A 22,061-nucleotide genomic window follows, 5' to 3' on the forward strand; every position below is an offset into this window, starting at 1 on the left:
CGGTGACCCAATATGCAAATTTTTAAAATTTCTGGTCAATTGGATGAAAATTGATGATTTTATGTGACCCGCACATGCACACACCAACACACACACACACACACACACCGACACATATGCACACACGGACACATATGCACACACCGACACATATGCACACACCGACACACATGCACACACCGACACACATGCACACACACACACCTACCTACACAATTACAATACCCCATCTCCTGCTGTGATGGACTAATAAGCCAATTCCATGAACTTTGATCTCAAATCTTTTTGCACATCTTGTATCATACAACATTCCAGGTAAAATAAATGAAAAAGATCACATGTGCAATGCAGTCTCACCTCGGTAGTTTCTCTTGTACACGTAGAATATCAACAAAGGAACAGCAAACACAATTGCAGAAATCAGAAAAATGGGACTCAGCCAAACAATAGTCACACCGGACATGTTTTGTTCAGTCATGATGGGCGGGTCTGTGGGATCAGTGTCATTTCCTGAAAAGGGACGAAATGAAAAATAGTAGATATTCTTTATTCTTTACAATCACATGATCAATCAAGATTAACCAACTTGTAAGATCAATATCGATCAGTCATGGTTATACCGATTATAAGAACTACAGAGGACCGAGAATGTAAGGGAGTTTGGATTATGGATTTGGTTTCTCAGTCCGCACCCATATCTCAGATGTATGGACCGATTTTGTTCAAACTTGACACAAATACAATACAAAAATATACATATGCTGAAGATTTTGTTTTGTAATCCGACCAAAGATGGCCGACTGGCGGCCTTCAACTCCACACAGCAAAATTACTAAAACCACGGGGGCTATGACATTTAGTCTTTTTCGTCTTGTTATATTTCCCTTTAGTAAAATATGCAGCTGTAAATGGTTACTAAATGCCGTCACGTGACCAGAGCCTCAGCTCTGATTAGTGGACGTTTGTGAGGGACATGCATACATACGGACAGACAAACACTGTTCCAGACGACATTTCCCTACGGGCTGCGGCGTAAAAAGGTAGAGCACGGCCGAACAACTCTATGTACGTAATAATAGCAAAGGCTTTGATCAGACTAATGGCCCCCTTCATCCCAGTTCATTGTAAGGGAACTTGTATGATTATAAAGCGATCTTAAACTTGTAATTCAAATTAAGCTATTTTGCAGACCTCAAAATTTGGTCAACGGTACCATCCAGGGGGAGTAATGCTATGTTTCATTTCTGACAAGGTATATGTCCCGAGATATTGAAAATACATGACAGCATTCTATAACTCTCGGCATTCTCTATGTTAGCAACCTTTATCCAACCCGACCCTAACATGTGGAAAACCGCAATTTTGTGATCTAAAATCACATTGGTCAATTTTCAAATCAGCTTCAGTTTCTCTCAAGCACGTACTATGTTTTAAAATGTCTTTTCACCTCCGCCACCAAAGGTGGATGCAGGTTATGCTTTCACCACTGTTTGTCTGTCCGTTTGTGAACAAAATATCTCAAAAAATTGTGGACGGATTCGGACGAAATTTGGCAGAGATGTAGCGAATGTGACACCAACGAAATGATTAGATTTTGCTGAAGATCCGGATTCGGATCCGACTGGTAGAAGTTTTTAAGTGATTCTTCACCATTGGGAGATCGGGCCAAAAACGATACATAGCAGGATATCTCAAAAAGTTGTGGACAGATTTGGACGAAACTTGGTGGAGCGGTTGGGTGTCTGACAAGGATGATTAGATTCGATTTTGGTGAAGATCTGAATATGGATTCGGATATGGGAATTATTTAATTATTAAGCGATTCTTCACCATTGGGAGATAGGGCCAAAAACGATACATAGCAGGATATCTCAAAAAGTTGTGGACAGATTTGGACGAAACTTGGTGGACCGGTTGGGTGTCTGACAAGGATGATTCGATTCGATGTTGGTGAAGATCTGAATATGGATTCGGATATGGGAATTATTTAATTATAAGCGATTCTTCACCATTGGGAGATAGGGCCAAAAACGATACATAGCAGAATATGTCAAAAAGTTATGGAGGGATTTAGACGAAACTTGTTGGACAGGTTGTGTGTGTGACAAGGAAGAATCATTTCAATTTTGGTGAAGATCCGGATCCGGCTAGTAGAATTTTTAAAGTGATTCTTCACCATTGAGTGGCATGGCCAACCAGGCGGAGGTATGTTCTCTACTGAGTGCCGTTCTAGTATTACTTGAAATAAATATGTTATCTTCTGCATATAAATAGTGGGTTTTATTTCAAATTCAATCCGAAATCCTTTTTTTATCGAGACGATACACTTTCTTGGGACCATAACTTTCACAAAGTTTGATTTATGCAAACTTAAAACAAACAAAAAACGGCTGCTCTCTCACCTGAAGACCTCGAAGCCTGTCCACAGTGAGAGTTGGTTTCCCGGGTGCCGTTTTCCATAGTGCTTAATCCAAGGTCTTCACAACTAGAGAGAAATAGACGATGGCAAACTGCAACATCCAATAAACTCACTTGTGACCAAGTTTTATGATAGTAAAGTATGCCAATTGTTTGTATAACTCGGCGAGTTACCCTTCCAAGTCAAGCCGGGTTTCGCTGTCAACGTGGATATTTTTCTGTCGCAACAAATAAAGTGCTGTCGAAGTGGAATTTTTGCGCTGCATCAATTTTTGTGCTTCAACGGAGTAGCACATTTAACAAGAGCGAGAATTGCTTTGAAGTAAGTGCATGCCCCTACCGAAGTGATATTTTCAAGTCCAAACATGGCACAACTCTGAAAAATTAACGAAACGCCCTGAAACTGAAACCTGTTCCAGTTTGCACCAAGTTTCTAATCTAATCCCTCAAAATTTTTCCCTTCTGCAGCGACTCGTGTTTGTAAAATCTGCAAGAGGTAAATCGCTCTTGTGGATTTTTTTTTTTTTTTTGCGAGATTAATTGCATTTTGACATTGAAAATTCATTTGCAAATCAAAAATTAAGTAGCTGACTACTAATGCGTATTGGAAGTGAAAAAGTGTTATTTCTGTACCAAACCAATTTTTCTGAGCTTTCAATGATGAATAGCATCAAGATATACAAACTTCTTTTTTTTTTACTTACATTTTTTTTTTTTTTTTAACTTTAAAAAAGGTGGCAAACTTATCTGAGCTCCATCCAGGCCGATCCGGGTCCGGGCAAATTTTTCTCACAATTACAGATCCAGATTAAAAAGGAGTTTCTCCTCCCAAGTCTAAGCTCTAGGGGGAGATGATCCAGATAAAAGTCTGGTTGATGTATGCGTATGGGCTGGCAGGAAAAGGTACACACACTCACCTTTAAGCTGTCCGTCTAGCCTTGGTTTGAATCCCGACCCAGCTATAAACGATCACCCCAGTGTTTCACATGTAGGGTGATTCATTAATGAGTGCCTATCCTTTGATGGACATTAAACTGGACATCCAGTGTGTCGGCATTAGTTGGTGGACGTTAAAGATCCTTATGGTGTCCTTTATGAAGAGTAGGTGAACTATCACCGGCACCCTGAAGAAACTCCAAAATTCTGCCATAACTTACAAAGGGCAGTGCATCAGCGGCGCAGCCACCACCCCACAGCCTTGTGTTGCATACAAAAGAGGATGATGGACGCGTAGTAGTTCAAGTCAAGTTTGAAGTACGGCAAGTATTAATAGCTGTATCAAACACTATAAAAGGAGGAATAGAGGATGCAACCAGATTATTTTTTTTATAAATTAGGATTGGGAAGGTGCACGATCACAACTTTTGTAGTGAGGGAGGGGATGCAACCAGATTTTTTTTTTTATAAATTAGGATTGGGAAGGTGCACGACCACAACTTTTGGAGTGAGGGAGGGGATGCAACCAGATTCTTTTTTTTATAAATTAGGATTGGGAAGGTGCACGACCACAACTTTTGTAGTGAGGGAGGGGATGCAACCAGATTATTTTTTTTATAAATTAGGATTGGGAAGGTGCACGACCACAACTTTTGTAGTGAGGGAGGGGATGCAACCAGATTCTTTTTTTTATAAATTAGGATTGGGAAGGTGCACGACCACAACTTTTGTAGTGAGGGAGGGGATGCAACCAGATTATTTTTTTTATAAATTAGGATTGGGAAGGTGCACGACCACAACTTTTGTAGTGAGGGAGGGGATGCAACCAGATTTTTTTTTTTATAAATTAGGATTGGGAATGCACGACCACAACTTTTGTAGTGAGGGAGGGGATGCAACCAGATTTTTTTTTTTATAAATTAGGATTGGGAATGCACGACCACAACTTTTGTAGTGAGGGAGAGGATGCAACCAGATTATTTTTTTTATAAATTAGGATTGGGAAGGTGCACGACCACAACTTTTGTAGTGAGGGAGGGGATGCAACCAGATTTTTTTTGTTATAAATTAGGATTGGGAAGGTGCACGACCACAACTTTTGTAGTGAGGGAGGGGATGCAACCAGATTATTTTTTAAATAAATTATGATTGGGAAGGTGCACTACCACAACTTTTATAGTGAGGGAGGGGATTAAACCAGAATATTTAATGGTTAAATTGATGCGACCAGAATTATTATCAGGCAGGGCACATGGGATTATGTAAGATATTTCACAGATACCGTAATTCGCTGCCGAGAGACCAGGTGTCGACGAGTGGCACCAAATCTGCCAGTGGTTATTTATGTATTATACAAAATGGTGGTATTTTGACCTTCTGCATTATTCTTTCAGAATCGCTGACTAAACTCTGTGACCCTTTTCTCGAACACAACATAATGTAAACTCCCAATTTACAAGTCAGAAGTTAACATAAAGGGAGGGTTAAACAAGTCCAGAAACAAACCTTGTATGACGCACGCAAGTGTCAGCAGCAGAGGTGACATTTGAAAAGAAGTTTTCAGGGCAGATCTCACATATTGTGTCTTTCAAGCTTGTGCCTGATGAGAAGAATTATTTATTTACCATTTGTTAAGCAGCCTGAACTGTAATGACAAAAATTTACAAGTCAAAGCTTTCCATGCCTGGTTCTGGGCAGAGTTCTAAGCAATTTCATAACACAACTCAGTTCCCAAAACAAGAACGAACTTTTGATAGCATCCACACAAGCATAACCTCATCTACTTTGTATATCTACACACTATAATACTCTCCTCCAGTCTGTTTGTCTATCCCTTGGTGGGTGGGGCTTCACCCATTCAGGGAGGGCTTGAAAGTCATATCGCCGCCATTTTGTTTGCTCCGCATACACGACCGGTCGAAAGTTTTAGAACACCTCAATTTTTGCAGTTTTTATTGAAATTTACGCCGTTTAATGTCTCAATGTACTCTGAAATGAAGCATAGAACAAATAAACAATTGGAGATAAAAAAGAAATCACAATCATTTGTTTAACAAAATTTAATTTAAATTTTTGACTCAGCAAAGTAGCCATCTTTTACAGATATAACCGCCGAACACACTCGTGGCATTCTTTCTGCGATGAAAATCGAATATTGTTCGGAAAGTTCTTCCCAACACTGTTGCAGAAGTTCCCACAAATATGTTGCACTTGTAGGTTGCTTTGCTTTCACCCTTCTGTCCAGTTCATCCCAAACCAGCTCGATGAGGTTTAAGTCTGGAGACTGTGCTGGCCATTCCATGATTTGAAGCCTACCGTCTTGTTCTTTTCCTCGAAGGTAGTTTTGGGCTAGCCTGGAGGTGTGTTTAGGGTCATTATCTTGCTGTAGGATGAACCCCTGACCAACTAGGCGTATACCAGAGGGTATTGCATGGTGCTGCAAAATGCTGTGGTAGCCCTTTTGGTTCAGGGTGCCAGTCACTCTGTGCAAGTCACCGACTCTGGATCCTGCAAAAGAGCACCAGACCATCACGCTTCCTCCTCCATGTTTGACAGTTGGAGTCACACACTGAGGAACCATCCTTTCGCCTACTCGACGGCGTACAAAAACCCTGCATGATGAACCAAAGATTTCAAATTTTGATTAATCGGTCCATAAGACCTTTTTCCAGTCTTCAGTTGTCCACTGGGGGTGCTTCATGGCCCAGGCAAGCCTCTTTTTCTTATTTATCCATCTTAGCAATGGCTTTCTTACTGCCACTCGACCTGTCAAACCTGCAGCTCGAAGTGTTCTCTTCATAGTTGAAACTGAGACTTGCTTACTTCGACCAGTGTTAAGCTGTGCTTGAAGCTGTTGTCCTGTGAGCCGCCTATCACGCAAGCTGTTGACTCTCAGAAACTTGTCTTCTGATTCTGTTGTGGCTTTGGGTCTGCCAGACCTCTTCCTGTCAGTTTCCTCCAGTTTCCAAGTGCCTTTTGATGGTGTAGGAAACTGTACTCTGACACCTTGGCTTTCTTTGCAATTTCTCCAAAGGAAAGACCTTCACTTTTAAGGGTTATAATGGTTTTTTTTTTTTTTTTTTTTTTTTTTTTTTTTTTTTTTTGTATACAAGATCGAGGCTCGTGAAAGAGCGAACATTAATCACACAGAAAGACAAACAGACACATAAAACAAATAACATCGGGAGCGGTAGACAAGATGGGGAGAGAGGGGGAAGGACACAAACACAACATTTGAGAGCAGGGACCGAGAGACATGGAGACATCGAGAGATCTGTGGGAGGGAGAGGGCTTTGGGGGGGAGGCATGTGAAGGGGGGGAGGCATGTGAAGGGGGGGAGGCATGTGAAGGGGGGGGGGGGGGGTGGGAGAGGTATAAACATATGGACACTGCCAGGATTTCCAGGAAATAAGTTGGAATTTCAAACAAGATGGATCTGGGGTGAATTAGTGGGGGTAGAAAAGATCAAGGTTATGGATGGGGGAAGATAAGAGATGGTGGTGAACAGCTGTTTTAAAGACCTGGAGGGAGGAGAGGGATTGAAGGGAGTGTGGGAGTTTGTTCCACAGGCGGGAGAAAAGAGGAATGAAAGAGTGAAGGTGAGCAGTCTGTCTGTCTTCCTTTGTTAATTGCCTTTTTTCTCACCATTATGATAGCAATGTACTACTTCCTGCAGTGCAATATTGTCCAAATAATGCTTCAGAGGGTGTAATACCAGTCTGTTCCAATACTGCTTTTATACAGACAGGGGGGTTTGTAATCAAGTAATCAGCAGAGGTTGGGACACCTGTAGGAATTGTTTGCATCAACTTTCAAGGCTTAATTTACTTACATTGCTGCAGAACAGCTGTAAGTTGTTAACCCATTACTTGTTCCCTGAAGAAGGCCTTTTTTTACAATATAGCTGTGCAATTTATATTATTTTCCCGTTTTTGCTAACCTAAACGTTTTTTTTTACCCTCGAGCAGTTTACTGCTTACCTTTGTACCATGTCAGGTTATTCACTGGACTTGAATTGTTTAAATTTCAATAAAAACTGGAAAAAATTGAGGTGTTCTAAAACTTTTGACCGGTAGTGTAGCTCTGAGGCCTCATTAGCCTCTTTTGTAAGGCTCGCGATTTTTGACTCTCTCACGGCTTTATCTAAACTCTAATTCAATCTGCAGATGCTGAAAGTCGAGGCTGGTGCTGGCTGGCTCGTCCTGAGTTGTTAGGGTTCACAAGAGGTATGTTCCTGACTCCCCTTGGTCTCAATTGAAAGGAAATGCAAAATGGTTCTCTGGTGATCTAGTGTCCACTCTATTCATCTTTCATTCACTCAATCTAGTGTCTCTAACATGATGGGACAGACGTGTGGGCTCGCTCGATAAAAGATTTATGTGAGAGAGGGGATAGGAGGGGATACCAGGTGCATGGGTCAATGTTTCACTTCTTTGTAGAACATAACCCTCAAAGTGTCCAACCTTACACATGTCTACAAAGTATGTACGCATAACCTGTCTTTTTGCATTTATAACGAATCACACTCAGAACAAAACACATGGTAATGCTGAACACGTTTGACAGTGGTCATCAATTCAAATATGTTAGTATGTTAATATGTTAATGTTAGCTCTTTCACGAGCCTCGATCTTGTATACAAAAATAATAATAATAATAATAGGATGCGCGTGGTGAATGAAGGCTTTTGGTAAGTGAAAAATAGATTGTGCTGTAATCAAAATAAAATGGAGTGGGGCCTCGGGTTTCAGCGTGACAATTTGGAACTTTCTGGACAGCCCAAATCAAGCCTCCAAAAAATCCTGCATTGTACTTTATTGATTAAATGTTATTTGATGACAAAAATACCATAAATCGAACAATAATAATAATTTGTACCTTTTTGTTTAACTCCTTTGCCCACTGGGCAGGTTGTGTGTGGTGTGCATTGTTCACAACGGTCGATGTCCTCCTCCGGGCAGAACCATCCAGCATTGCAGATACAACTTGTCTTGCGATAAGGTCTACATGGGTGCCGAATCCTTTTCCCATTCTCTGGAGGCATATGCGAATAAAAACGTCATCAAAATGTTGATATTACAAGCTTAATTATAAAAACCAAATAAAATACCAGTTATGAATGTCATCCCAAAAGGTCTGTCACTCTGCAGACAACCAAGTGAAGAGTCTATAGGACTCTCGGTGATCACAAAATGTCAATGATTCACTCATTCTTTCCTGATAAATATCAAGTTGCTCTCACTCACAGGAATTAAAATAACTACCAGAGTACTCGCCCTAAGGGTGATCTTGTTCCAAGCGTGCAATACCTCATTCCAACAAATCCCTTTATTTGGGTGGTGTATAGGCAACAGACCGCTGCCTCGGTCGCACCCAAAAATAAAAACATAACCCGGGTTATTTAGATGAAGCAAAATCATGCATATTGCTTATGTGCATATATAATACATCATGGTTATATAGCTCAGATAATTCCAATTGCATCCTCCACCCAAAGGAAGGAAATGCCAAGATTAGTGGGAAAAAAACAACTTTTTACGGCATAGCCATCTAGAACAGTGGTGGTCTATCCATATGTATGTATTATGTCCCCTCAAACGTACACCAATCAGAGCTGAGGATCTGGTCACATGACGGGCAATTTAATGTCATTACGGTGGTACGATGGCCGACTCCACACACCGCCATTTTGATTCCTATGCCGTTCAGGCCAGACATATCGTTGAACCTGTCATGTATCACAATCTGCATGCTCTACCTTTACGTTTTTCATTGTGAAACACAAACAAACCGATTGTTAAAATGACCAATAAATATCGAAAGCATAGGCGTTATGGGCCTTCGAACAACACAGCCTTAGGCTTCATGCCTTCATAGTTCATGCCTCACCTTCAGGCCGCTTCGGACAACTTAGCCCAGGTTTCTTCATACAGTAACATCGTTTTCGGAATAATATTAATAACGTTAATATTGATAATATAGTAAATATAATCGTTACACTGCAATCCCTTTGTCGTGACTGCAAAGTTACTGGATTGAAGCGGTGTATGGTTGGTTCAATGTTGACTTGAAACATATAGAATAAACCAGAGTCTCAATGCAATTTCTTCAATTCCATGGTGAAAACAGCTAAGTGACTCAGAGTACTTCAAAATAATTTCATACTTACATTATTTGCTAACTGGTATCTCCACCCAGGTCATACTATCCTCTTCAACTGTACTAAAATATCAAACAAGCCCGGCTACACCGCTGTTAGACTTTCGGTCTTGTTTTTTCAAAACTTGATGGAATCAAATGAAACTTGCACAGGCACAACTTCATGGTGCCCTAATTCATCTCTGAAAGTTTTAACTAACAAGGTCAAATTCTCTCGGAGTAGGACATTCACACGCGCGCACGCACGCACACACACACACACACACACACACACACACACACACACACACACACACACACACACACACACACACACACACACACACACACACACACACACACACACAGTAAGGAGATGGCACCGAGTATGAAAGATGTAGCCATGGCAAAAACACTGCAGCGAAGATGACATTTTAATTCCCAAATTAATGGTGATACAGGGGAAAACTAGAACACGTAGAACAGTTTATGTTTTGTATCCCACTGATAGGCCCGATCTGGATTCGGACCTGAACCAAAATCTAATCGGCTTGTTCTTGTCACTTAACCAACTCGTCCACCTAGTTTAATCATAACTCGTCCACAACTTTTATGTTATATTTCTGCTTTTCGCCCGATCTCTCAAAATGTTGAAGAATCACTTAAAAGTTAAATAATTATTGTATCTGAATCCATATTTAGACCTTCACTAAAATTGAAACAACTCGGTCTTGTTACACACCCAACCTGTCCACCAAGTTTCGTCCAAATCCATCCACAGCTTTTTGAGATATCTTGTTCACAAACAGACAGACAGAGGTTAAAACATACCACCTTCGGTGGAGGAGGTAAATATGCCTTGTCGATGTGTCCTTGATGGTTGTAGTAACACAAACCGAGATGGTTTTATGCTAAACCAATGGCTGAAAGCTCTGACAGTTGCCTCAAATTGGACAAGGTTTGTCCAGAATACCTGAGTGTGGATCGGGCCTACAACATGTCCGGTTTTGTGTTCGGAACGTTTTACACAGCACTGTTATGAAATAACAGAGATGGCTAGATCTTGCGGTTATCCGCGATGATTGAGAGAGGATGTCACCCCCACAATTAAGGGGAAGAAACAACCGTCGCTCGAAACTGCAACACCATCTCTGCTGAGCTACCAGCATATTGTCGTGCGAATACCCTCCGGTTAATACCAGGGCTCGCGAATGACCAAATGGCTTTAATTGAGGCGACGACCAAATACGGATTTTGCTATCACAGCACGGGAGAAAGAATGAAGAAGAAGCGGGGGCGCTTATCTGGAGAGGGAACGAACTCAAACGGGAATCCGAGGTAAAATGTACAAAAATAAGGATTTATTAAACGGACCCCGATATAATGAAACGTGACGATGAAATAAATAATGATCCTAAATTGGGATTACACACACAGACTTCGAACACGCCACAAAGGAAAATGGATTACGAAAAGAAATGTCTCGTCGTGTAATGGTTCGTGGGTGCAAGCTTATCTGTCCGAAATGTGTCCTTCGTCCAACGTGGCTCCCTCAGTCCGCCTCGCCCACAAGCTCCGCCAGGCCCGAGCGACCCGCCCCACTCCAGGCTCCTTTCGACCGCCCACGAGGTCCGTTCGCTCCACGGCACGCCTCGCTCCAGCACCAAAAGCAACTGGGCTAGCGATCTCCCCGCGAAGCCGATCTCCAACACGAGGCACAACGAGAGCCAGGAACGAAGGTCTTTCGCGAAGATCGATATGCGAAGAGCGAAAGACCGGCACGACTCAATACCCAGAGCGAAGCGTCCAGAATCCCGCCAGCGAGTCCTTTTGTCACTTGGCAGTGACATGTGACGTTTGTGACGTCAGTTTTCATGTGACGTCAGTTTTGGCGCGCCACCAACCAGAGCCTCGTAGCTTCCCGCCGTCTCCTCAACCGTTTCGCGCCTTCCGCGCTGATTGGTTCAAGGCTCGCGCCTTCCGCGCCAACCAATCACACGTTCCCTGTGGCGTGGTTACAGCTCGTCTCACGCGATGTTGCTAGGCCAGCTGGTGGTGCGGCTGGCGGCGGCCATCCAGCGGTGCCTCGATCTGGCTTCCTGCCTGTGTTCTTCCAAGGTCATTGCAAGGGAAGGGGAATTATTTAATGCTGCACGAAAGGGCCTATCCAAGTGTTTAAATGAGTGCTTTGCCATAAGGGACACAGGTTTGACAACAGAGGGGACGACGAACAAAGGAATCTTATCCATAATCCCTGCACTATTTAGCACGCCCTGCCCCCTCGTAGCGGAGACATCGATACAGCTTATACCGACAACCCGGGCTGACATAGAACTTATTGTCCCCCGTCGCACCGTGGAGCGAAAGGGGGACTATGGTTTTCCCCTCCGTCCGTCCGTGCGTGCGTGCGTGCGTGCGTAAGCGAAGGACCGAATTCTAATTTGGTGTGTGGGTGCAACCCACATCAAAATCCAAGATGGCCACCGCCATGTATGTCTGAACCTTGTGACCGGAATATCTTGAAAAATAAGCGAAGTGAAATGAATGAATGAATGATCGTTTTAAGGCCATTTTCCCCGCTAGAGTGGGGGTTAGCCTTGCGGGCCCCATGACAAATATGGTTCCCTGTTTGAGGCAATGTTTTTATGGCCGGATGCCCTTCCTGACGCCAACCCTTGGTCACGCCCTTACGATGCGCAGGGATACGGTGTGCCTATTCTAAATCGGGGTACACACCGTGATCATTCATCCCAGCAAGCTGGTACTCAATTTGCCGACCTCGGAAGGATGACAGGCTGAGTCAACCCCCTGGCGGTAATTCAGCGATCGACCGGGATTCGAACCCAGGATCCTAGGATCCCAAGCCGGCACCCTAACCGCTAAGCGAAGTACCAACTTCTAATCTGGTGTGTGAGTGTATCTAGGCATAAGGAAGAACGCTATTGAAAATTGGGTCGACACGTCAAAATCCAAGATGGCCACCGCCATGTATGTCTGAACCTTGTGAGCGGAATATCTTGAAAAATAAGCGAAGTACCAACTTCTAATCTGGTGTGTGGGTGTATCTAGGCATAAGGAGGAACGCTATTTAAAATTGGGTCGCCACGTCAAAATCCAAGATGGCCGCCACCATATATATATATGTCTGAACCGTGTGAGCGAAATATCTTGAAAACTAAACGAACTACTAACTTCTAATCTGGTGTGTGGGTGTATCTATGCATAAGGAAGAAGGCTATTGAAAATCGGGTCGCCACATCAAAATCCAAGATGGCCGCCTTGCGTCTTCCACTTTGTCAACTCGCATCACTTCACCGACGGAGGACCTAGGCGTAACGCTTGTTACAGGGTAGATTCCCTATCGTGACAGTCGGATACCTACCTATACAGATCTATCGGGCTCTAGATATTCCTCTACCCCCCACCCCCCAACCCCCCAGACATAACAATATGGACACGGGTGATTTGAGTGGTGAATCAAACACCTGTGTTGGCATTTTGACAACCGATCTTACCTCTCTAGATATGCTGGATAACATTTCCGCCACCTTGCCCTACACATCTGAAGAGCTCAGCAACCCGAGCTAACAATATCCACGATCAGCCCACACCCCCACTATACCCCTCCAACCACTCCCGATATGCATCAAGACAGCACTGTACATGTTCTGCTCCAGCTGTGTGCTGATCCAGCTACATGCCTTCCAGGCTGCCCCCCCCCCACACCCCCCCAACCCCCCACAATCTGCCAACAACCATCACCTCCACAATACCCACCAACCGCCGCCCGCCCTTTCCACAATCCCCCATCAACTATGTGCCTGGGAGGTGTAGGTGTTGAGTCCGTTTCACATCGTATCCATGTTGTATTTCTTCTGGAGTTAAATATAAATGATTTTATTCATCATTACAAAATCTTTGATAAACCATCAATTTAACGGGAAAACAAACCTACCAATCTGTGGTGAACATTGGACCAGCATTTTCATCTGCACTACCAACACTGCGATCTTCACGAACACCATATTTGGCTGATTCGCTCACACAAGGCTCAAAGCGATACAGATTTACAATTCCCACAAAAGTGTTTCCGTCACTCATTTTGTCTTCAATTGTTTCTTCAAAATCCCACTAATCCATTTCAACAAACTGAGAAACTTCAGAGTTGTTAATGATGGAGGAATCCGAATCCAAGCTCAGAATGCACTGTTTCTATACGTAAACTGCCATTTGGATCAAAGTGAGTTCATAATGTGACGTCACTGGCAAAATCGAGCATCGACACTAGGGCTTTTTTCGACACTTTGATTGGCAAAACATTTTCAAAGAAAACTATCCTTCAAATTAGACCGATTAAAGATTTTCAATGGTTTTCAGAAAAATAAAAATTGCATTTAGGTTCCTCTTTTAGGAAATGTTCTCCATCTGCTGAAGATGTTAACAGCCATGTCCACTTCAGAAGGAAGGCCACTGTGCTATGGGGGAAAAAGTGAGTTGATGTCCGCACAAAGTTCAATGAAGATATGGAGATTCGTGTAGAAAGTGACATGGGGTTTGTCAATGGTGAGATGTCTAACCTACAAATCAACAGAACTCTTGGAGCTGTTGCTCAAGAAAACATGCATTCTTTTGAAACTTGAAAACTTGTTAGATTCATTGTTGACAAAAAATGTCCTCAAATCCCAAACTCACCAGAATCACAGGTTGGGCACATTATACATTTGGAGAGTTTGTTAAGGTATTCCGTGTATGTTTTATTCGGTATGCAGGCACCACACGAAAGCATATTTTCCAAGAAGCAACCTAGAGGGCGCACACACACCAGACACAATAAATTAAACCAGAATAATGTTACATTTATAGGGAAGGGGGTCAATAGTCTAATTCAAGGCCTTTGCATCATTTGTGTTTTTCGGGGGGGGGGGGGGGGAGAGGGGTCTACAAGAGTGAGGCTCATGGAAGAGTAAGGTTGAAGTAACAGGGTAACAATGTGGTGGCAGGGTAACAATTGGGCACAACCAGAAATTGGATAATGGACAGGAAAGGAATAGAGAGAGAAAAGGATAAAACAAACCAGCAAGAGGATTGGATTTGGAAGGGTTAATGGACGTAATAACGATTACGTGTTCATGTAGGTCATCGGACTTTTGAATGTGTTTTTTTACAACAAATGCTAGGGATAATTGTCTGGTGTACGGCCCACACGAGAGACGAGCCTTGTCCATTTTAGACTTGACGGATTAAGGATGTCCTGTCATGTGTCTCATGTTGAACCGGGTGGGAACGAGGTGAGAGGGAGGAGCTTCGGGCGTGAGAGGGAGGAGCTTCGGGCGTGAGAGGGAGGAGCTCTGGGCACCTCCCAAGTGGAGATGCCATGGCATACCTTCCCAACTTTCCTCTGGGGGAGAGAGAGAAAAAGACAGCACCGTACATGTTCTGCTCCAGCTGTGTGCTAATCCAGCTACATGCCTTCCATGCTGCACTACCCAGGTTGTGCTTTGAGTGCAAGTGTGTGTGGCACTTAGAGGGAAGAATGTTGTGTTGTGGTTTTGTTTTTAGGGGAACTGCATGGCTTATTAGGCTCTACCCAGAGTGGACTATAGATTTGCTCTCCATCTGCCTGTCTGCTCTGGGGGTTTCTGGACTTTTCCCCATACTTTAAAGGGACACAGACACAGGAAATCATGTTTGGTTTAATTAACAGATATGGCTTCACTCAACACTTAATCGTTGTTATTTTTTTGAATAAATATCTTGGAAGGAAGATATTAATCTTTTTTGGTGCCCTTTTATGCTGATTGGCCCCACCCACAAAAAACGGCGATTTGATTACCCACATGACATGCTACGTCATCTCGAGGATAGTTTTGCTGCGGGTAGTTTTTATAATGATTTTGACCATCAGTGAATTCTTGATCAGAAATTTTAAAATTAAAATTAATAAAACTAGCAACCGTACACGCCCTATGGGCGGGGCTTCCATTGGGAAGCCCAAATGAAAAGGCAAAATATGAGAAATTGAAAGCTTTTTTTATTTTTAAACGATTCATATAAACACCCGTTGAATCAAATCACACGCAAATTATTAAAATCTAAACAGTACATGGCGCCTATTTTGAAAAAAGATTGAATTCTGCAAAAGCAAAAGCAAAGAAATTCTGCAAAAAATTCCGCGGAAATGGCCGCTACACGTCTTTCTCAGTCGCACGTTTATGTGTGAAGAGTGCGCGTCGAATCTGTAACACGGAAGCGGCCGCTACACCTGTTTCTCAGTCGCTTTGCACACGCTGCCGTGTTACTTCGGAGCTGCACGTTTATATCGGAAGAGTTCGTCAGGAGTCGATCTAGTCTCTCTTGGTACGTATAATTTCAACAAAAGCCACATCACTGTTCATATCGGTAAATATTATTCCATCGTGTTTGGAAAAATTGGAAAACTTGGAAAATTGGGGGAAAATATTGGAAAAACAATATAGCCTATTTTACTCCAAGGGGTCCAAGGAATACCCACCCAAAATATCGTTGTGATCGGTTCAGCCGTTTTTGCGGTACCTTCGAACGGACAGACGGACATTTGGTGAATTATAGTAAGATTGAGGCTATTGTGAGTGACAAAGAAAGAGGAAGGAAAGAAAGTAGACAATGGCCTTTTTAAATATGCATAAAACTTGGACGGAAGTAAATTCAATGTGGGCAGCGATATATAAACATTGTCATAAGAGGTGTTTGGAAATTTTTGAGAATCACAGGAAATTTTGGAATAAAAGCTGGGATTTTCATATTGAAAGATGAGGTTCAATAAATTCACTAAAAATATGAATAAAAATAAATGTAACTGAAGTCAGAATTAAATTTCTTCTCATGCACCATATTATCCGTCGATAGCAGCTTCCTGTGCAAAGGTTATACTGGGTGGTTTGCCATTGCCTTCCCAGCAGGAGTTAGGGCAGAAATTTAGAATTTGTTCACGGTGTTGGTGATAGCTCACCTTCTCTTCGCTCTTCGATCTTTAACATCCACCAACGAATGGCGGCAGACAGGACAGCCTTTTGACGTCCATCCGAGGGACGGCACGCACACATATTTCGGAATCACCCTGCCTGTGAAACACCGGGATGACGGTTTATAGCTGGGTTGGGATTCTAACCCAAGCTAGACAGCTCAGATGTGATTAGGCGTACGTGTAGGCCATCCTGCCAGCCCCAACATTTAATTTAGAATTTAGAGAACGTCAAATGTTTGTTACATTGGTGAGTGAGTGAGACACACACAACACACAGAAAAACTTCCAAGAGGATTTGAGCTTTTAATGTGTCAAAAACTCTTTGGCACCCGAGTGAGTGATCCAGCCGTCACTTTAATTCATTCTTTGCCAGAAGGGAAAAGATGATTGTATTGCATCTTTGTCTCGCATCCGACACATCCTTGTGCAACCCCCTCTTCCCATACTCTCTGCAAAGATTGAGCATCCTTCAATTTCACCTCTCACCACACCTGTGCCTTCTCCTCTGACCATCATGTGGCCTGTCCTTCCCTTTGTCCTTCTCAGTCTCCCTCAGAGAAAGAAGGGAAAGGGAGAGGGCAGGGGAGTCTCTTTACATACCGGGTGGGCAATCCCCAGCTTGTAGGACACACTTTCTGGAACCTGACGAAGTGGATGATGTTTGAATATTCTGCTGGAACAGGGGAGGGAGGGAGGGATGGGCTTAAGAAAGTTTACATAGATTTGTACATTTTCTGTTTGTAGTAAATGAAAAGATAATTTTAGAGCTTATTCATACATATTGTTACGTTTGTGGAGGTAAATGAAGAAATACCTTAAATAAAGTTCAGAATGTGTGGATTAGCATGCCCCGAGTGTCGCAAAGAAGAAGATCCCATCTCGATGTACATAAGTAGAGTCGAATGTCCGGTTAAGTGTTAAGGTGCCTCCACACGGAGGAGTGCAGTTGTGCTATCTAGGTAGGGTCTGTAAGGTTAAATCCCCTGTGTGTAAATGCCTCTTGTAATGTTTCCTAATGTTCTTATAAAACTCAGCCCGCCAAACAACAACAAAAACAAATGGACTCATTCGCTCACCATGCCGCCAGGTCCGACAAACCCGGCACATTTGCCGATCGGCACGTAAATCCCGCCTCACGACCACCGACGTCATCCGAACATTCCCGGACAGCGATTAGACTGCGCCCCCCCGACGACTCATTACGAGGAGGCCACGCCCCGGCCTTCGTGATTGGTGGAGGCGCAATGGGATGATTGAGTAGAGCTCGGTGATTGGACAGAGTGTGACGTCATCGTGGAACATTTGAGAGCTGGAAGGAAAAAGAAAAGCTGTCTCGCCATCTTGGTCTCTCTTGTCCTAGGTTTGGTTGTAGGCGGTCGCAGTCTTCTCTTCTGGTCCTGGTCTTGATCGCAGCTGTCGCTTGGTTGTTTTGTGTTGGAGGACGACGGGTGCTCGTCTGTGTGCGCCGGGGAGACCATCGGAGCCGTATTAGCCAAGAAAGATCCTGCCTGCCTGCCTCATGCCGGCGGCTGGCGCGATTCCACGCCATCTTGTGTGGTTTGAGGCGCCGACCAGCATGCCTTAACAGCCTTACCTCCACTTACCTCCCGATTAACAAAACATTATTTATTTTCTTTCATTATCTCTTCCCCAATACAAGTCTGAGTGGAGACGTCTCAATTAGGAATTTTAGTTTTTACCTCACCTTTTATTGTTATTTGCATTTATTTTCATTAAATCATTATTTGTCGAATCTTACTTTTCTTGTATTGTGGATTTTGCTGTCCCGTCTCTGTGTTTGTGGGTTCGGATTAAGCCCTGCGTGTACTCCCGATTAGATAAGGCTCCAGCCTTCCCGCACATGCCAAAGACAATCCCGCCAAGGTTCAGAGTACGCCTCGGAGTTTAAGCTCGTTTCGGCCATTCGTCCTCTTGGGGTCTTAACCCCAGGGGCATGACAATATTATTCCTTCCTGCAGCAGAGCAAGATCATTTGCAGCTATTCTCATGTTAAACACTGACACACGTTTCTACACATGTGAGCATGCCAAATGATATCGATTTTACGTAAAATTATTAAAAGGTAAAATAAAATAGAATTTAAAACACCTCGTATTTACAAGATAACGACAAGATCGGTGCATGGATTGAAGCAAGTTTGAACTACAATTTGTAGACAAGCTTCAAATTGTAAGAGCATTATCTATATGTTGTAGAGCGTTATCTACATGTTGTAAGAGCATTATCTACATGTTGTAAGAGCATTATCTACATGTTGTAGAGCATCATCTACATGTTGTCGGGTAAGCACTTCCTCCAAGTAGAATGAAGAACTAGTCTTGCTGGTGAAGGCCAGCGTCGATCTGCATCTGCAGACAGGTAGAACAATGGATGAAATCAACAGGACATTGATCGGGATATGATAATCGCCACAGGAAGCAGGGAGAAGCTGACGTTTCGGCATTAACCCTGCAGAGGTCCTTTTTGCTCCAATGAAGGGCTAACACCCGAAACGTCAGCCTTTCCTTGCTTCCCACTGTGGTTTTAATACCTCCATCAACGGCCTATTGAGTTCATCCATTATATCAAGCACTTTCTCCATGTTGGTGTGAGTTCATTTTGAAATTCCATATGTAGTAGAATTTTTTCCTCTCTGAATGTCCTTATCCTTCATATATGCCCCCCACACGTATTATTCGCCATATCAATTTCACCCTGCTCGTTCCATATGTGATAGTTATTGTTGGGGGGAGAGGATGGGGAGACAAAACCAAGAAAATGATTTCTGTAACTGCCAAATCGTCCCTCCTGGACTGAGTGGAGACCAAATTTCCATCCAATCTATCCCATTCCTCTTCTGCCCCTCTTTGTCGAGCTGAGGCTCGTGGAAGAGTTAGTACTAGTACACGGAATGGATCAGGACACAACAGAAAAAAAAGGAACAGTCGAGAGAGGAGAAAACCCCTTTTGAAAACGATTGTTCCACCATCTCCATCGCACTTGATATTAATTCTGCCTCGAAATACTTTAAAGCCGAAACTTTCCCTTATGCAGCACCGGTTTATCACATACCACTGTTACGGATTCATCACTTCCGTTGTTGTGGTTTTCATCCACTTGAAACATTTCTGGTTCCATGTATTATTATTATTGTGGTTTGTGGGAAATGACGGTTATTGTTGTCAAAAGGTAAAAAGGTTAATGTTTTGAATGAAACCGGAACCGGACGATGACGAAGCGGAAGGAGAGAAAAGGGGCGGAACAAGTGAAGTCGGAGAAGAAGCGAGTCGCTTCAAGGTCCGGGGCGAACGTTGTCGAACAAAAGTCGCTAGTGAACTTTCGGGGTTCCCATGAAAGGGATTCCTATGACAGCGTGGTTAGCGCTGTGACAGATTAAACCTGCGTGTCAGGTTTTGCTATCGATTCAGGAGAGAATCATCGCCGTGCTGTTGCGCCACGAGACCGGGCCGTCGGCCATTTTGACTCGCGCAGGACTTGTGCTTCGCTCGCGGTTTCGTTTCTTTTCAACAATTCTCACCGCATTCAGACGTCGATCTGGGGCGTGTGTGTGACGCGGATTTTTGAAGGCTAATTCGTCCATACCTGAGGGTGTGATCTCTCAGTTGCCTGTAGGGTGCCTTTGGATTTCCCAGTCACCTTGAGGGCGCCTTTGTACAGCTTCGGCTGTGCGACTGCCCTGGCCATCCGCACGGGATTCTGGTCTCGTTTGGACATCGTTCTAGCGATCGCTGGAGCGAATCAACTTCGTCTTGAAGCCGGGAATAAGAGACATTGGGGAATGTTCTTGTTACACTCACTTGGAGCACAGTGAGTTATATATTACAAAACTGATGGTACCATCATAGGGCATATTGATTGTACTTTTGAATACTATTGTTGGTGTACTGTTATTCTTGTGTGATCTTAATACAATATTTGTTTGTGAGTAACAATTGGGGTGGCTTCTCCATTGATCTTTGACATACAGAATAACACATTTTTCTGCCGTGACTCCTCTCGGGGCTCGGAGGTACAACGTGACCAGGGGGTCGGGGAGTAGCACGTAACAGAAATTGGGGCCTCATCCGGGATTAAATTCCCTAATAACATTCGTCCGGGATAGAATTCCCTAACATTCCCAGAATTCCCAAATTTGGAATTTTTCTAACATTCCCAAATTTTTCAAAAAAATTGGAAATTTTTGTGTGAAGGTTAACAGGTGCTAACTAATAGTCACCATGGTGTTTGACGCAGAAAAGTTTGTGGCGTCCCATAATGAGGCACAGTTCCTAGCGTTAAAAAGATCGGAACTCTTGAGATTGGCCAAACATTTTAACTTGGAGGTCCGAGCTCATATGAAGAAAGCAGAGATGCAGACATTGGTGGTAGAATCTCTGGTGGGACAGGGAACATGGATAGAGGTAGCCTTGGATTGGTTACCCGAGGAAAAAGAAGATGGGGGGCTCTGGAAAATGGAGATGCAACTGCAAAGCCAGGAAAGGTTAAAAGAGTTGGAATGGAAAGCCGAGGAGAGAAGAGCAGAGGAAAGGAGAGCTGAAAGAGAACTCTTGGAAAGAAGGGTAGAACAGGAACGAGAACTGGAGGAAAAAAGGGTAGAACAGGAACGAGAAGCCGAGGATGGAAGAGCAGAGAAAAGGAGAGCTGAAGAAGAAAGAAGAGCAGAGGAAAGGAGAGTTGAAAGGGAGTTAAAGGAACGTGACATGGAGTGTCAGCGGGAAATTAAACTCAAGGAACTGGAATTAATGGGAGAACGGGGAGAGGTAGCATCCATGCCGGCTGGTTCGACAACTAGTCAGAACACCTGGGATGTTGGTAAACATGTGAGGCTGGTTCCACCCTTCAATGAAAAGGAGGTAGCAAAGTTTTATTTACACTTTGAGAAAGTGGTTCAAATGCTAAAATGGCCTGTGGGGTCCTGGACTATGTTAGTGCAAAGTGTTTTGGTGGGTAAAGCTCAAGATATATTTTCGGCTTTACCGATTGACCAATGTGTAGATTATGAGAAAGTGGAGAAAGCCAATCTCAAAGCCTATGAATTGGTCCCTGAAGCTTACCGGCAAAAATTCCGGAATGCCAGGAAAAGGGAGAGTGAGACCCATGTGGAGCTTGCCAGTATGAAGGAAACCATGTTTGATCGGTGGTGTGATTCGAAGGGGGTTGGGAAAGACTTCAACCTGATGTGACAATTGATCTTGGTGGAGGAATTCAAACAGTGTGTCCACGCAGACATTAAAGTACATCTGGAGGAAAAGAAAGTACCAGAGTTGTATGAGGCAGAAACCGTGGCAGATGACTATGCCTTGACACACAGGATGGGGTTCCACAAACCTAACTTCCCACCTAGAGTTCGCCAAGGGAGTTATGGTACCTCCGGTGCGGAGGACGAATATTCATGGGGGCAGCCGAGAGATGACTATGAGGACAACTTTGATACCGCGACTCTTAGGGATCAGAAATCTACAGTTCCAAGACAGACTTATCTTCCGGGGGGCTCGAGGCAGACAACGAGTTTTTCCTCCGGGCCTACTTGCGCTTTTTGCAAGAA

At 43.5% G+C, this 22,061-nt stretch overlaps 1 protein-coding gene across 2 annotated transcripts in view; it reads right to left on the minus strand.

The window, feature by feature from the left end:
• LOC137429850 (uncharacterized) overlaps positions 1-22,061 on the minus strand; it is a 92,458-nt gene that overhangs the window by 8,504 nt on the left and 61,893 nt on the right. The window contains exons 7-12 of one of the 2 annotated variants that reach the window (XM_078779915.1): positions 17,096-17,165; positions 14,185-14,295; positions 8,233-8,388; positions 4,861-4,954; positions 2,403-2,485; positions 358-510 (exon numbers count right to left, since the gene is read on the minus strand). In XM_078779915.1, coding sequence (XP_078636041.1) covers positions 358-510; positions 2,403-2,485; positions 4,861-4,954; positions 8,233-8,388; positions 14,185-14,295; positions 17,096-17,165 — 667 coding nt within the window. Of the gene's footprint in view, positions 1-357; positions 511-2,402; positions 2,486-4,860; positions 4,955-8,232; positions 8,389-14,184; positions 14,296-17,095; positions 17,169-22,061 lie in introns of both variants that reach the window. The other variant, XM_078779914.1, reaches the window with a different exon arrangement.

Source organism: Myxine glutinosa, chromosome 6 (assembly GCF_964187855.1).
Source record: "Myxine glutinosa chromosome 6, kmMyxGlut1.1, whole genome shotgun sequence".
Lineage (NCBI taxonomy): Eukaryota > Metazoa > Chordata > Myxini > Myxiniformes > Myxinidae > Myxine > Myxine glutinosa.